General features: G+C 44.0%; 1 protein-coding gene across 2 annotated transcripts in view; it reads left to right on the plus strand.

Annotated features, from left to right (window-relative positions):
• The first annotated feature begins 2,644 nt into the window (after window positions 1–2,644).
• Window positions 2,645–17,390, plus strand: part of DPP6 (dipeptidyl-peptidase 6) — a 588,928-nt gene continuing 574,182 nt past the window's right edge. For both annotated transcript variants that reach the window (XM_011941531.1, XM_011941532.1), the window contains exon 1: window positions 2,645–3,086. In XM_011941531.1, the coding sequence (XP_011796921.1) occupies window positions 3,030–3,086 (57 nt within the window). In that variant the 5' untranslated portion in view covers window positions 2,645–3,029. The remainder of the gene's footprint in view (window positions 3,087–17,390) is intronic.

Raw genomic sequence — 17,390 nt, forward strand, 5'->3', positions numbered from 1 at the left:
ATCTTGCTCTGTTGTTTTTAAAAACAGCCAAAGTCAAGTATGTAGAAAGGTGGGCAGCTGAGAACCTGGTACCAGAATGTTCCAAGGAAAGGTACTGAGTGGCACAACCTGGCCTGGTTCTCCACCAGTAATTCCTAAACTTCCTCACCTGGAGGCTCCTGATGACAGATGGGTGAATGAAGAGTAGATGAGTGAGGGAGGTGGGGAGCCCTGGTGGGGCCTGGCTGGTCAAAGTCTAAGCAATCTGATCCCAGCAGGACATTCCTTTGAAGGATCATGTATCACTTTACAAATACCCACAAACTTTGCACTCTATCCGTATTTGTTTAGGTATAAAAAAATATTTTAAGCTCTTTACTGAGAAGTAAAATGGGACACACCCACATGGATTCCCCAGCATGCACTGCTGAGCACCCCCGAGGTACCACTCCTCAGTTTAGGGTTTAGGTCAGGGGTCCTAGAATCAATGAAGGAGACCTGTCTTCCTCCTGTCTGCTGTCTTCACTCCTGGGTCAAGCCCATGGCCTCAGTGGGTGAGCGATGAATCCTTCCTAAGATGTGAACAGATGAGGGCTCAACATTTGACCCAGCCCTGGGGTTTTAGTTTTGTTTGTTTGTTTTAAAATGGAATCTCACCCTGTTGCCCAGACTGGAGTGCAATGGCACGATCACAGCTCACAGCAACCTCTGCCTCCCGGGTTCAAGTGATTCTCCTGCCTCAGGCTCCCAAGTAGCTGGGATTACAGGCACCTGCCACCATTGGGGTTTTAGGTTTAAGAGGAGTCTTGGAAGTACGGGGTGATGTGAGGTCCTGAGCAACTCAGGCTGAAACTGCGGAGGCCTACTTTAAGGCAGGGGCTGTGATTTTCCCTGTGACTCAGGTCCTCCAGGGGTCAACTGCATTTCAGGTGTGTGAGGGGAGAGTGACTGCCCAACTGGCTACCCAGCCCTTCTTTGTGAAACCCTATTTACTCGGCTGCTGGGGCCTCGGTGACAGATTGGCTTGGTGACTTCACACCCCAGTGGCTCCCGGAGCCAGAGATGTGACCAAGGAGGGACCTTGCACTGAGGAACCTGTGACTGTAGGAAGATCCTCTGAGGCCGAGTCTTGCTTGGCCTGGCCCAGTCCCTCCTACCAACGCTGATAAGAACTTAGGTTTCTAACATCCCAGTAGGCAGGGTCACAAAGACAAACTGGGAATTGATACCACTGCTGTACCCAGCCCTGGACCTCCCTGTCCCATGCAGGAGTCTAAGCCAGTGCAACCAAGGCTGAGCACACCCATACCACACAGCAAGGGTTTCACACGGGGTTTCCATTTCTTTACCCCTGGGGCCGAATCATGCAAGCTACCAGCCATCCACCCAGACTTCTTAGAGTCTACTCAGACCAGAATTAAGTTCAGGCTGTGGTAGAGGTGACCAGCCACTCTGCCATGATTTGGATTCAGCCATCAATTCCAAAGAAGCACACAGTGCCTGGCATTTTGCTGGCTGGTTTGTTTTTGTAAAATGACGGGGTGGGAAGCAGTGCTGGGCACTGGAAAGGGGCTGAACAAGGGGAAATCTTCAATACCTTTTAAATGGAAACATGTCTATTTGGCCTCTTTTCTGTAAGGAACTATATTGGGCGTCACAGAGGTGCAAAGACTAGAGCAATCAATTCAGGCCCTGGCCTGAAGGACTTTATTATTGAGAGTTCCCCGTATATATAAATGGCTAAACTCTCAGACCAGTGAATGCCTGTGACCAAGTGCCAGTGGGTGAAAGTACAGGTTCCAGACCAGGAGTGACAAATGCATCAACAGAGAGCTTGGCCACACACTGGCCCGGAGTGCAGAAGAGCAGTGCCAGGCCTCTGGGCACCGAGTTCTGAGCTTCTGGAGGGCCAGGAAATACTCCCACCTGCAAATGACTGGCTGATTGCATTTTCCTTAGAGTCTGCCACCTGCATTTCCACTCCACCCACTAACTGCTCAGGTACAGGGAGCCAGGCAGGGGCAGTGGTACCTGGGTCAGGACAGGACAGCAGCCTCTGTCCTCAGGCAGGGAGTGCTAGACAGGCCATCTCCTGTCCTGTTTTGTCTCTTTCTCCTTGAGCTCAGGACACAGTGGGGGGAGTCCTCATGTTTCTGTAAGGTCATCACACAGGCTGGGATTTTTTTTTTTCTCCCTGTCTTTCTTTTAACGGACAAACACTCTTGAGGTCCTGGTTGATTTTCTTAGAGAAATGTAGATTCTTTGATCCCAACGATGGAACATAAGTTTTCTGAATTTTAAGGAAAATAAAGGCCAAGATTTCAACAACCAGTGTTCCTGCCAAATCCACTGGGCAAACAGAAAAGCTGTCTGCCTCCGGTGCTCCCAGACCCCCTTCCTTCTCAAACACGCAGCAGACACTTTGTACCAAGCAAAAACAAAGGGCATCCCTCCTGGGGCCACCCCTGCCCCCGGTCCAGGTATGCGCTGTCTGGCGTGCCCTGCGCGGGGGCCGCAGGTTCAGACACCCGGGCGCGGCGCGGGGCCCTGATGGATGCGGTGACCCAGCCTGTGGCTACGGGCGCGGCGTCTCCTCAGCAGTTGCTGCCTCTGCGGCCCCCTCCCCAGCCCCAGCCCCAGCCCGGTCGAGCGGGCGGCCGGAGCATGCGCCGTGCGCACCGGGCCGAGAGGCGGGCGAGGAGGCAGCGCGCATCACTCGGGTCCCCTTCCTGCACCCAGCCGCCACTTGCCGGTTGCTAAGCAGTTATCATTGTTTCTGTGGCGATTGCAGAGGCTGTTGCTAATTGGAGAAGCCCCGCTTAGCAGCGGCAGCTTCCTCCTTCGGATCCTCTCTCGGCTGTTTGCATTTAAAGAGCAAACTCGGCTTGTCTGCCCACCCTCCCTCCCCCACCCTCCCCAAAATAGCCTTGTGATTTCGGAAGTATGGACTAAAATCACACTCCTCCTCACCTTACCGCTTGGACTCTGGTGGCTCCCAGCTCGCCGTCAGACCCCACCTGCCCCAGTGCTGGGAAGCGCCTGGACAGACCATGACCACAGCCAAGGATCCAAGCGCTTCGGGGAAATCCGTGCAGCAGCAGGAACAGGTAATGCTGCTTTTGGGGGTCCGTGTGTGTGTGCGCGCGCGCGTGTGCAAGCATGCATATGTGTGTGCATGAAAGAGACAGAGAGGGAGGATAGGTATTTATTGAAGAATTTTGTATTTTCGATTGGTTTATGACTGTAGCCCCCCGAGCCACCAAGCTGGGAGGAGACGTAAAGTGCTGGGTGCTGCTGGAGTCTGCCGCTCTCCTCTCCCTGGCTTCTCTCTCTAAAGGGCGCCCTGGCTTGATGATTAAGGTTCAGGCACAGGGAGCCTCTGTCAAGGTAAACTTGGTGTGAAGCACCTCTGGACAAAGGCCTCTCTCTACAAAGCCGCCGGATCGAACGTGTTCCCTGGGAAGGTTCCCAGCTAGTACTTTGTAACTTGGGGGAAGAGGAGTGTAGCCAAAAAAATCAGCGTATTCTGACCCTCCAACAGGACTTTGCTTTGGTTCTAAGACAAGTCAAAAGAAAATGAGCTATGTTGAAAAGACTTTTCTTTGGATACCTTGCGGCCCCTTCCTCCTGTTTCCCGCAAGAGCAAACTGTCCCTGCTAGAGAAGGCGAAGGATGGATGGTCGGGATGAAGGAGGACTCGGCCGAGAAGGTGCAGGTTTAGAGGGCTGGCCGCAGACAAGGAAGGCTGCATGGGTCCCACATGGCACAGGGTGGCTGCTCGCCTTGTCCTGAGAAGGCCATGGTCTGCAGAGGTTTGAGGGGTGAGGGAGGAAAGGTGAATCAGACAGCCGCTTCACCACGCGTGTAGACATCGTAATTCCCTTCTTAGAAGATCTTGAGGGTTCTTGTCTTTTAATCATTGCTCAGTTCACCTCAGGCAGATCATTAAAATAGATCCTGGGAGACACCAATAGATTCACAAAGCAGTTTGCTCAAGCGTGGTAAATCAACAGCATAAGCTCACTTCTCCTATTTATTTTAGGGTTGCTGTTGGATCTCATTTGCTGGGATTAGGGCAAAGATAGGCGACCTCTTTAGAGTTCAGGAAGGTGAAGAGCCTCCTTGAGGACATTGTGTGACAGAATTCCACTCCAACTCTTCAGAGACATACATGAAGATGACTTTGGATTTGTATTTAGTGGGGTCATTTCTCAAAGCCCATTTATTGATAAAAAGGGGCCATTTTATTAGTACTATCATTATCATCTGAGGAACTTAAATGAAGATTTGTTTCATCTGGGAAGAAGATTCTGTAAATATGGACATTAAAAATTTTTATATTCAGTGTGACATTGTGCATAAGGGTTAATGCTCAGTATAGCTTGACAGGTTCGAAATAGACAAACCAAACCCTCCTCCTTTCAAAAATTCCACAGAATATTTGCTCAATAAAGAAACATTTCCACACTAAATTAGCATTCTGTAATTAACCGGGTTTCTTGTTATCACAGTTCTCCTCCCTCTTTAGTTATGAAATAAGTGTGTGCTGGGCTTTCTGGCTTGAACTAGGACTCAAGTAGCATCCCTGACCATGGGAGAGAAGAAATAATTCTGAAAGAGGGCATTGCTGTTCATAGGTCGACACCCCAGGATTGGGAGCAGAAGCCCAATCTGTGTTATGTAAAAGACATCCCTTGTTTCCTGTACCAGTTTGCTCTTATTTTGCCTGATAGCATACCAGGAGAGTGGGAGTCGTCATTAGGGTGTGGGTTTTGGAGGACCTGTGAGCTCTTGGTTTCATTTTATACCTTTTTGTCGTTGGAAATCCCGTGTCCTTGAACCTGTTCAATTAGAGAAGGCTTAAACTGGTATAAAACTGAAGAGCAGAGGCAGCCATGGCTACAGCCAGCAGGTGGGACACCCAGAAGAAGAAGCAGCTGTCCTCATCCCATGCAATTGGGAAGCTCCTTTTTCTCCCTCCTCAGAGGGGTGTCACCTGGACCTTGAAAAATGAACAGACCCTCCCCCCCCAATGAAGTACAATGAAGAGGGGAACAGCAGGGATAAGATAAGCCAGATGGGACAGGGGGCAAAGACCCCACATTTCAAATGTATATACCTTGAGGAGACCTTACCTGGGGTCTTGAGAAACTGCTTAGAACATAAAGAGGTAAATAACCTCCTAAAATAAAATCCCTAAAGACGGTCTCTTATTCTTGCCTTATATATAATTTTGAAAGGCATTAAAACTATTCTGTGTGCTTAGACTGCAAAACTCTTAATGAGTTCTCCATTCTTTATTATTTTATTTTATTTTCCTTGTTGCTAATGAAACTTTTGGGATACCTCTATTCCCAGGCTGGTGGGAATGTGTAGGGAGACCAGGAAAGATGAATATGTTTCTTTATTTTGTAGTTATTTTTTTTTTTTTTTTGAGTGAGAAAGGAGGATTGCTGCTTTGTGGTTTGGTTTTGAAGAAGGGGATCATTAAACTCTGCTAACTCAGTAACTGCCTCCAAATCACCAAGGGTTGATTCTTATGAGAAACTCAGTGGCGCCTCACATCCTCATCTTGTGAGGCATTAACCAGAGAACTGGGATTGAATGGAGCCTGACGCCGTCTCCGACATCCTCACAGCTGTTTGGTTACTGCAACAGACTACCCATTACTTCTTAGCAAGTGAGCAGAGAAAAGTGAGTTTCTTTACCAGCCTTGGTAGCTGGAAGCCAGGCATGTGGGTGATGGGTGGAAATAACTTGTGTGTGCTGAGGATGGCCAGAAATTAGGGGGGAAATTAGAAAAAAAAAGATTTTACTATTAGTTAGAGATTGTTGATTTTTTTCCTACCTTGATTTGCTAAAAAAAATGTGCTAAAGATAGATAAATATGTAAAAAAGAGTATTTTGGGATTTTAGGTTTGTTTTTTTTAAAGGATACTAAATAAACAAGCCAGCGTAACAAGAAGAATTGTCTTCTAGGAGACCCTTTCTCTTTCGAGATGCTAAAGTTTATTTTTAAATGAAGTATTGCGAACCCAGAGATATTTGGAAGCAATATATACTTTAATCTGAATGAACTGAGTTGGTCCTTAGCCTCTGAAGCCAATCAGGTGATACTGAGACTCCTTGGTGAAAATGGCTTAGCATTGGCTGCACCTGACCTCTGCTCCTGCACAGAGGGAAACCTGATGAGGGACCCAGAAAAAACACAGAGGCGAGTTTGGCTTAAATTTACCATATTCTCACAAGGAAATGAAACTCTTCCTTAGAAAACCAGATTAAGAGATTTTTTTCCCTTAAAATAAATAAAAGTACAAATTTATTTTAATACATACTATCTCTATTTCAAATGATTTAAAACTGAAAAGCAGCGATCAGTAAAGCTATTAAGAGAAGACAGAAAAATTAATTCCCTCTGCTTGCAATGAACCAGGACACATTTTTGCTCAAATATTGAGCAGGGATAAGTTTTTCCTAGCATATTCTGTGCATGTGTATGTATGTGTGTGCATGCGCATGCACACACAAACACGTGCACACACATGAACACACACATGCATACCTCGTGTGTCACGAAATCAGAGTGTGAAAGGACCCCATAGATGCACCTGTTGGTCCTAGTTCATGCTCTTGTGCTCAGGAATCTCACAAATGTGTGAGATTATGTCTTTCCTCAAAAGGTCTCCAGAAAAACCTCCTCTCACATGGAAATAGCCTGTATTCCACTGGCTAACTTGGATCTTTGGTTATATGTTCTGTCACATCTTTAACTTCCTTAGACCTGAAAACCAGCTGTTCTCATCGCACCTTGTATACGTGGCTACTGGGTTTTGTTGCTTCTCAGTTTTTTGCAAGTTGCACAAATCCTAATAGATAACCCCCAATGTATCTGTTCTTCTATTAAATTATGAGCCCCAGGACTCATGCTCACCTAGTATTAACTGATAAGTTAAATTATGTATCTGAACATGTATAATAATAGCATTACAGAAGAACTCTTTGAAACGAATAGAATTTTGTAAACAACAGATTCCATAGAGTGGACATTAAAATGCATGTGAATTTTGAGAGTGGTTAGGTGGCCTCCCGGAAGGGCACATAGGTACTGTCCTGGTAAGAGGATTTCTGGTGTTCCTGTCCACTGCTCTCTGAATTTGATCTTGTTGCTTGTTGCAGTAGATAAAGAGAGGATCTAACTTTGACCATTATGAGAGTTAAATTATTTATGTAACCATATTAAGAGGAAAAGGCAATGTGAGACATCCGTATTTAAGATAAATGTGGTAACAGGAAAAAAAGAAGTGAAAAGAAACACAGAAAAACAAGATTCAGTATTAGGATGTGCACATAACTACTGAGGAGTCCCAATAGGGTAGGTGGTCCTTTTGCAGTTCAAAAAGGGCATGGGGTGGGGTTGGTGGCCCTTTCACAGTTCACAGGGACATTGGAGGCAGCAGCCATGCTCACATAAATTAAATTCCATCTGTGCATGGTCTAAATTATCTAAGACTCTGCAGATAAAAAGAAAACTTGAACTGCTAAAGAATAGGAACTCCAGATTCTTAGGATTGTGTAGAAATACATCTAAGACTCATGGACTTCCAGAGCCAGGAGAAAGAAGGATGGAGTTTGGCTGCAAAATGGGCTGATGTGTGAAGGATTTGAGGGGAGAACTCAGAAGTCTTGGATATCCTAGAGAGAGCAGGTCTAGAAGCAGAGCTCCCTGCTGGGAACACCAGAGTGGATCCTTGAGCTGATGGGGAGAAGCATGGAGTCTTCGGGGAAAGGAAACAGCTTAGCTGGTGCAGTGCTATGCTCAGAGGAGGGCCTTGTTTGTCACCGAAGAGAACAACATGATGAGGAAGCAAGCAAGTAACTAGCTTGGAGGTGGCATGAGCTGTGCTCTGAAAACCAACAGGTAGTTCACAATCTTTTGGGATCCATGTCACCAACCTACTAAGAGGTGCAAATCAGCAAGTGCCATTTAGCATATCAAATGAAAGCCCAGACAACTGAGAGCAAAGGCCGTACCTGGAGGTGGGCAAAGACAAATCATACCCAGATTGGCTTTTGGTGCAACCCAAACTCAAAACAATGGAAACTGTTTTTGTTTTGTTTTGTTTTGAAATGCTTTCTCTGTGCATTAAATGCATTTTGTTATTTTATTCTGACATTCCATTAAACCAAATCCTGCCCCTCATTCTCGATACTGTGGTGACCAGGGCAGGTGTAGTCAAGACCTTCAAATGCTCCATGGAGAACACGTGAGGGCTGGAGGGTGCTTTTCATTAACCTACACCAAAACATCTTCGCTCTGGTGTGCACGTGGAAAGTATTAAGATACTAATCACTTAGAGGAATGAACAGTCACCATCTCTGCCTCATCGAGAATTCTAGCGTTATTATCTTTTATGGAGATGGGCTGTGCCTGTGTTTGGCACTCACTGACCTGGTTTTGCAGTAGGCATCCTGCACCCTCTGTCATTGAGAAAGAGAGGGCAGAGTGAGTTTGTGAATCCAGAGTTCTAAAAACTGCAGAAAAGCATATAATTTGGGAAGAAAGTGATTCTCTATAAGCTCTGAGAGGTCAATGGTTGATGTCCTTGCTTGTAAAAGATCAGACAGGTGGGGGGGTATATCATCTTGTTTCAGACACTGTTTGGAAAAACAAAATAAACTAAAGTGGTTTTATTTGAAGATGTAGGCTTGGTTAGCCCATAGCCTTAAATCATGGAAGTAGGTAACCATATCAACTTGCATGGGGGGCCGGGTGCAGTGGCTCATGCCTGCAATCTTTGGGAGGCTGAGGATCGAGGATTGTTTGAGCTTAGGAATTTGAGACCAGCCTGGGCAACATGGCAAAGCCCCATGTCTAGAAAAAATACAAAAATTATCCAGGCTTGGTGGTGGCGCATGTCTGTTTTCCCAGCTACTCAGGAGGCTGAGGTAGGAGGATCACCTGAGCCCAGGGAGGTCGAGGTTGCAGTGAGCTGTGATCGCACCACTGAACTCCAGCCTAGGCAATGAAGTGATACCCTGTCTTAAAAAAAGAAAAAAAAAGAAAAAAGAAAAAAAAAATCTGGGCGGGATGTAAATTGCAATCCTGTTTGTTGGTGCAATTCTGCATGTGGCTGATATCCTAAAGTCCTTCCTGACTTTGATAGCATGTGTTTCTTGAAGTGGGGAGTGGAGAGGTCTCAACACACACAGCCCAGGCAGAGTGATCAAATCCAGAAAGTTTATTCTCTGTCCTACTCCCATGCCCCATTTGTTGTTGACCTTTCAGGACTCTATACTGCCACATCCCAGGTAGGCCTTTAATCTCCACTGGTACCCATGGTTTAGCACCATTTTCTCATACTTGACTCTTTGTATCAAAACTGCCCCATGTGCTGTTCCACCTGGGCCTTGCTAAGTGACTGAGACAAATCTAATCATTAAACAAAAAGTGTAAGGTGGGTGTCATGCATTACTTTCCTGAGAGCGGTTGCAATTTCAACAGTAACTATTGGTGATAAAACCCAATGCAATTATTAATGGTGGAAATTTCGGGAACAAAGTTGCGGTAAGACCTGATGGAAGAAAAAAATATTTAGTCACATCATTAAGGAATAATGAAGGTGAGGTCACAGCGGGGACAGTCTTGGCACCCTTTAAATCAGTGACAGGCTGTGCACGTCCTGGAGGTATCTGTTCATTCTGTGTTCACGTTAGAGTTGGTCTTGTAGCAGGCAAGTACCAAATTACAGATCCTGTTGCTGCTTTCTGCTCTCAAATCCTGGAGGATTTGATGGTAACATTGTTGAAATGTGCAGCGATTCCTTCTTAGGAAACACTGCCATATACGCACAGGCATGGAGTCAGTGCTGTGGGTCCCCTTTGATCCTGGTGGCTGGGATCCTGAATGCAGCCCTCCACCAATGGCTTTACAAAGCACGTTGCTGATATAATAAAATCTTGCTCCTCAAATTTGTAGTGACAATTTATAGATTATTCCGTTACTAGTACCTGATCAATTTTTAAAGAGATTTAACTTCCCCTGCCAGAATTCAAGAAACACTGCTTTCCCCAGAGTGAAACTGCACGAGACTCAAGCATCGTCTCAAGCCGCTAAGTTATTAATTTGGAACACAGGCTTTTAAAAAATATCTGTGTGTGCGCACATGTGTGTGTGGGTGTGGAGGGGGATGGGAGACAAGCCAAATCTGCTGATTAAAATGGGAACACCGTGGTGATGGTGAGGCTCTCTCAAAACACTTTAAAAGGTCGAAGTCCATCTTCTGGACATGCTCATAAGATTTCTCTTGGAGATAATGGTAACTCATTCTCTTAAAAGGATTGGTTCAACCCCTTGAATAGAATACCCACAGCAAGATGTAACATCACAACCAAATATATTCAAAGCATATTCCATGTCTTGTCTTTTGGAAATGATATACGACAGAGGTGGTCTTGAATAGTAGTGAGGCATGTTTTCAAGTTAATGAAAATAATGTATTTCTTTATTCTCTAGCAGTGATTCTTGAAATTCTTCATTCTTCTTAGAATATTTGAAGTTGTTATAGCATTCACTCTGGGAATTCCAAAATTATGACACTAAGTATGTATCTTAAATCAGGCCTCTGAGTGGAAGAGGGAAGGAAACATATTTTTAATTTTAATAGTCTGCCTAATACCCCATCCACTTATCAGACAGATGTTGGATCCAAGGAAGATTTTTATTTTGATAAATAGTTATGGGAGAGCCAAGATAGGGGGAAAGGAGAGCTGGATGGAAACAGCTCAAGGTCAGGAGAGAGCAGAAGAGTCCCCAGCCAGGGTGCCTGGACCCAAGGGGCAGCCAGCGGTCTGCTGGAGAAAGGTGGAATGTGGCTGCAGGGGCACACAGATGGCTTGGGAAAACAGAAACAGGAACTGTGATATGAAAGTGTTTTGAAAGCATACAATGGAAAACAGCAGTGGGCTCGTAAAGTTCTAGAAGGGAGGGAGGAACTCTGAACTTGGCATGAGAGGCTCCTGCTTAAGAGAACAGGTGTTTGTGAAATAGGTAAAACCAGAGGAGTGACTTGGACAGCAAGATTTCATTTTGTGAATGTGATTATTTAATGTAGGCGTGTTTTGATAGGTGAAAAAAGGAACTAGAAACTTCTGGCTTTCAAAGAGCAAAAGGACTTTGTTATTTCACAAATAAATTCAAATTTGCCTCAAAGCAACAAGATGTTTTAAGACATGGCGTGTGTGTGTGTGTGTGTGTATACATATATATATATATATAGAGAGAGAGAGAGAGAGAGAGAGAGAACTTCTTGGAATAGCCTGAGAAAGAAATATTTAGGAAGACTCAAGATAATAATAATAATTATTATTATTATTATTTTTTTTGAGATGGAGTCTCGCTCTGCCGCCCAGGCTGGAGTGCAGTGGCCGGATCTCAGCTCACTGCAAGCTCCGCCTCCCGGGTTTACGCCATTCTCCTGCCTCAGCCTCCCAAGTAGCTGGGACTACAGGCGCCCGCCACGTCGTCCAGCTAGTTTTTTGTATTTTTAGTAGAGACGGTGTTTCACCATGTTAGCCAGGATGGTCTCGATCTCCTGACCTCGTGATCCGCCCGTCTCGGCCTCCCAAAGTGCTGGGATTACAGGCTTGAGCCACCGCGCCCGGCCAAGATAATTGTTAATACAATTTCTGACTCTGATTTTGATGAGCCAGATATTTTGCTGTTCATTTTGATGCAGTCCGCCATGTCTTGAACACCAGGTCATATGGTACATATGACTTGGTTAAAAAAGAGATTAACCAATAAGAGAACTTTGGCAGGTAAGAACTATTTTGCCATTAAAAACCATGAAGCTGTAATGTCTCCAAAGCTCCCTTAATGCATTTTATTAATTCTTTCTGCTCATTACTAGGCTTGGGGTGATGAAGACTTGACCCTTTCCTTGCCAATAGCCAACTTACGGGGGAGTTGGGAGAATTGCCGTGCTTCGGCATGGATGTCCCTGACTTCTGATCCGAGCTTTTCCACCTACTAGCTGAGGGATATTGGACAGTTCTGGACTGATTCTCTATCTATGAAATGGGGATCATTCCTGTCACACCGTTGCTGTGAAAAACAACATATAGGAACACAGAAAGCCGTTCTTGGCATGGAGATTTCACACTATTGTTCAGTGAACACTTACTGTGTATGCTGACATACCAATGCTACTTGAATCTTCTTATTTTCAGCATCGGGTCGGAGCTTGTGTTCCATTTTTAAGATGGTTCTACAAAATCATAGAATGTCCGACTTTTAAAGCATCTTATAGCCTCTCTTCCCAGTGATGTTTGGACTTTTGCTTTAGTAGTGTAAACCCCTTTTCCAAAGGAAGCAAGCCAAGACTGACATGTGAAGGTGGTGAACGTGCTGGCCTAGTGCCCCTGAGACATGTCAGCAGAGTCCCAGAGCATGGGGGAGCCCGGCTCACAAACCACACATCTAATTTGCACAGGAGAAAAATCAAGCTCAGAGAGGTTGAGTACATTACAAAAATGATACAGCTGGCAAGCTGCAAATTGAGAACACAACCCCCTCCTTTTTTTCTCCAAGTCAAGCAATCCTGAGTGAAACATGGGATATATGATATGCCAAGAAGATTAACACAAAAACTGTTAACTGGAAACTGCAAAGGAAATAAAGGAATTAGATAGTATGAATGGGTTAACAAATTTTCGCCTGGAGGTCAGTTAAGAAAATGTTTGTGTACTCCAGGTAAATCAAACCTACTGCCGTTTTCCTTTTCACATCTCATGGACACACACAGCCAATTCTTCTTTTTATTGCACCAGTGCTGGGTGCATGAGGTTGTTCATAGCAATCTGTCATATTTGAGTAATTCATTATTTAATGAGTTGCTTTTGAAACAAGGAAAATAATGAGGATGTTACCATTGTTTATCTCCCCAATTTTTAAAAGTGAGCAACAGTTAATAAATTATGCATGCTTTGGAAGTATTCAGTAGTTAATTTTCAATCTCATCTTACAGCTGTATAACCTCAAAGGTAGTAGTTACACAACAGGTGTGGGAATATGCGAGTGTGAGGAAGAGGAATCCCAGGACGTCACCTGTACACATTGGGGGTTTGGCCCAGCGGGGCTTCAGATGTTGAAACATCTGGAACTTTTATTTGCTCACAAGCTTAAAATGAACCAAAAGTATGTTGCTTATTAACACTTTTGAGGATCTGATGAAAGCCATAAGCTGCTTGCCAGAAAAATCCCCACAATTTTTTGATTTCCTAAGGTTCACATTCCCTTCATTTCTGTCTGTGGACCCCAGGTTGAGCGTCTCTGTTGTCACCGTGGTCCCCAGCAAGTTAGCACAGTCTTAAGACACGTCAGTCGGAATGTACTCAGTGCTCAAAGTTTACGTAGATATTGACCAGCAGCCGTAACCTCTAGGGGCTGTGCTAGGGAGGCACAGTACATAGAAGAGGCTAGAGCAGGCCGGGGAGAGTGGTCAGGGAACAACAGGTAGGAGATCCCGTAAGTGGTAGGTAATTGACCTGTGATCAGTGTCGGGTGATTAAAGGCTAGAGGAATATGGTTCTGTCCTCAACCACATGGTGGCCTCAGCCTGGGATGCATGACTGTGTTCTTCCTCCGTAGGGGGCAGTTTGACTAAGAACCCCAAGTATTGAAGACCTCAAGACTTTAACATGGTACTTCCTGTACCTTCCTTTGACACACATATATAAACTTCTGAAGGACACAAAACGTGCCATATTACTTGTATCTCTGACACCAAGCACAATGGTGATCCACTTATGTGTGTGCTGAATGAATCAGTGAGTGAATGAATTGTGTCCTCCTCTCTCAACCTCCTCTATCGAGTTATCCACAAAGTTGAAGGTCTGTGGTTTTACTATTTATTCATCAAATGAACCGTTGAACAAAGGAATCAAATTTCCAGAGCCCTGTAAAGACATCACATCTCCCTCTGAATTGCTAACTCACCTTGCTTTCCCTGTTGTTTAAAGTGTCATTGCCACTCTTCCTTGCCCAACACTACCCTCACCTTTCCTACCCAAAAACATTTCTCTACCACAGAAGCATCAGCTATTCACCCCAGCCACCAGTCATGCATCAACATTCAGTCTTGCTGTGAGTCATCTCTGTAAGATAAGCGAATATTCTCTCATTTACCAACTGTATAGATGAACAAGAGAACCATCAGAAATGAAAGAACTGTCGAAAAATGGGCATATTGTACATCACCAAAGCCCTTTCTTGTTTTTGAAACAGAAACTTCAAGTCTTCTTCATCCACTGAAATGAGTTGTTGAAGTGGAAAGGTGAGTTCTAATTGAACTACCTTCTCCGATGCAGAGAAAAAGCTGATTTGAACATTTGAGTTGATCCTCTATTTCTCAGGTTGGAGAAGTGATTTGAGGGAAGAAAGATGGGGAATCAAGATCAGAGGAATGCAAAGTTCTGGAATGTTTGCCTCAGTTGCCCTCTACTGGGTCTGGCTTGGGGAAGTTTGTAGAACTTTTTAATGAGTCAATGGAGGTTCAGGAGAGATTTCAGGTGCGGGTGACAGGGTGAAATGCTTTCTTACAAAGAAATGAATGAGTTAGTGAAACTGTAGCTTGTACAGTTTGGGAGAATGGGGGCAATGGGGGGGACTGTGCTACAGGAGAAGGAGCACCAGCCTGGGATTCAGACAGGTCTGAGTTTAAATTCCAGCTCTGGCACTTGCTAGGTAGGCAGCGTTGGACAAGTTGGGTAACCTCAGTTTCCACATTGAGCAAGTGCTTGACTAGTAACAGCTGCGACTATTACTAGTACGGTAATTACAACATCCCAAGGTATAAAGAAGCAGAAGCATGATTATATCAGTTGGGTCAAAGTTTTGGCTGTCTTCCTACCCCCCATCAATCTGGCTACAGGAGAGACTTTGCTAAATGGACACAGATTTACTTCCTATGAATTGGGTTTGCTACACTGAATAAAGTAGTTTACTTTTCCTTCCCTGCTGCTGTGTTTGAAATTGGACAGAAAATAAGATACAGTTGTAACAATTAGTCTGCAGTTTTTGACTTTATTAAATTCACTTAGACATGTGGCTGAACCATTATGCTAAGGTACCTGAAGCTCTGTTGTGGTGTATTAATTGTCAAAAATGTGTTTGTGACATAGATACTTCTTTTACTTTGTTCTATAGTGATACTGTTGTGAACCTGAAGTTGTCAAGCAGCTAATGTATATAATTGCATGTAAAATAGACCATATTTTGTACTTATGGATTATGGATATACTGTCTACTGTTTGGAGATGATTCTCATAGTGATACTTGGTTTTAGTTTACTGAATGTAGATTCTGAAGAATTATGGCCCCAGTAATGAATGGATGTGTAATTAAAATTGTAGTCATTTTTTATTCTGTAATATCTCTGTTGAAAATTTCAGATTTATATAATTGTTTTGGCTTGGCTTGAAACACAAATTATACTTAAAGTAACAGACAGTAATTGAGAAAATTATACTTAAAGGAACAGACAGTAATTGAATCCAATAAAATCACCAAAGAAGATCAGGATTGCTGTGAGTGGAGTCTGGCTTGTATATTTTGTGAACCTCATGGCTTGAATGACATATTCTCAACAAATGCATGCCAAGTAAAGGAAATACTAACTTTATGTTTTTGATTCAAATCTTCATTTCATGAAACTCTGAATAACTTTTAATAATATGGTAGTTTATGTGTTGATCCAGTGTTTTAAATTTTAACAATATACAGAGAATTCCTAATAACACTGGAAATTTGGAAATTTTCAAAAAATAAAATTTCGTTAGGCTTTACCCTGTGCGGGAATCCTCATTTCTGGTCTCAAATCACCTAATGTTGGGCTTTGAAAATATTCACAGAGATTATGTATTAATTATATAGTTGTACTTAGAAATGTATATGAGAATTGTTCATGACATAAGACTCAATATTCGTCTCTCTCTTTCTCGCTCTTTATATACTTAGGAATGCCAATTACTTTCTCACATTATCCTGTGAAGAGGCATAATCAATTTAAAGATAATGAGAGTGACCTGGGGAAAAAATTATTCAGCCACAAATCAATTACACCCTTATCAACCACACGCTCACTTGCACTCCCCACCTCTCTTCTAGCCTCCAAATACCAAGACCAAAAGCTTAGAATCACTTCATGGAAAGTCCCTTGAAAGCAATCTGTACACTGATAAAACTTCTTAGAAACATAAATCCCTTGACTGATACTTGCTGAGTCAGTTAAAGATGCCCCAGTTCACACCTATTGCAACAGAACCAGAAATCACGGAAAGAGGCTAAGTTGTACCTGTAAGTTTGGAATGGAGAGCTGGGTTTCTGTCCTTTGTTATTCAGGATGTATTTCTTTCTTTCTTTCTTGGGTTCAGTATGTGAAGTGTAGTAACAGTGTGACAGCATGTGTGTCCCCACCCCACTCCCCATCCACCCAAGCCATGGCATGAGCTTATATGTTAGAGAAAAAAGGAACAGCTTTGGAGAGCCTGGCCATTCGAGAGCCATGCTGTCTGGTAGCTTCTGTGTTGGCAGTGAGGATGATTGATGTGGGCGATGGGCTCATGCACAGGCATGTGTGTTCTTCATCCAGCCTACCCTCCTCTGCGGTTCTGGTTTAGAGTGTGTTGATTTGGGGCTCTGTGATGATCTTTACGTGGCCCCCAGAGCCAGCAGCACGAGGTGTCTGCCATGTCGGGAGAGAGTAATGAAGTCTGAACACCACGGAATGCCTGTGTGCAGTCTCCCTGAGCTTGTCCTCATGAACTTCTCCAACAGTCTTACTGATTTATTTACAACAAAAATTATACCTAATGATTATTTCATGTAAAAACACAAATACCATTTTATTGTTAGGATTGAAATAAAACACGTTTTTGTCTTCAAATTGTTTTGCTCTAACACAGACGAGATTTTTATTTTTAAAGACAAGGTTAAAACTCTTTTTCTCTGCATAATTTTAACATCTAGAATAGAGTAACAATCCTGCTTTATATTTGCATAATGCTCAGCACTAGTGCTAACAAAAATGCAACATGAGACTGGGCATGGTGACTCATGCCTGTAATCCCAGCACTTTGGGAAGCTGAGGCGGGTGGATTACCTGAGGTCAGGAGTTCAAGACCAGCCTGGTCAACATGGTGAAACCCCATCTGTACTGAAAATACAAAAAGTTACCTGGGCGTGGTGGTGGGTGCCTGTAATCCCAGATACTCAGGAGGCCGATGTGGGAGAATCGCTTGAACCCAGGAGGTGGAGGTTGCAGTGAGCTGAGATCAGACCACTGCACTCCAGCCTGGGCAATAGGAGTGAGACTTTGTCTCAAAAAATATGCCACATGCTGGGTATGGTGGCT

The sequence above is a fragment of the Colobus angolensis genome, unplaced genomic scaffold, assembly GCF_000951035.1.
Source record: "Colobus angolensis palliatus isolate OR3802 unplaced genomic scaffold, Cang.pa_1.0 Scaffold2, whole genome shotgun sequence".
In the NCBI taxonomy this organism is placed as follows: Eukaryota; Metazoa; Chordata; class Mammalia; order Primates; family Cercopithecidae; genus Colobus; species Colobus angolensis.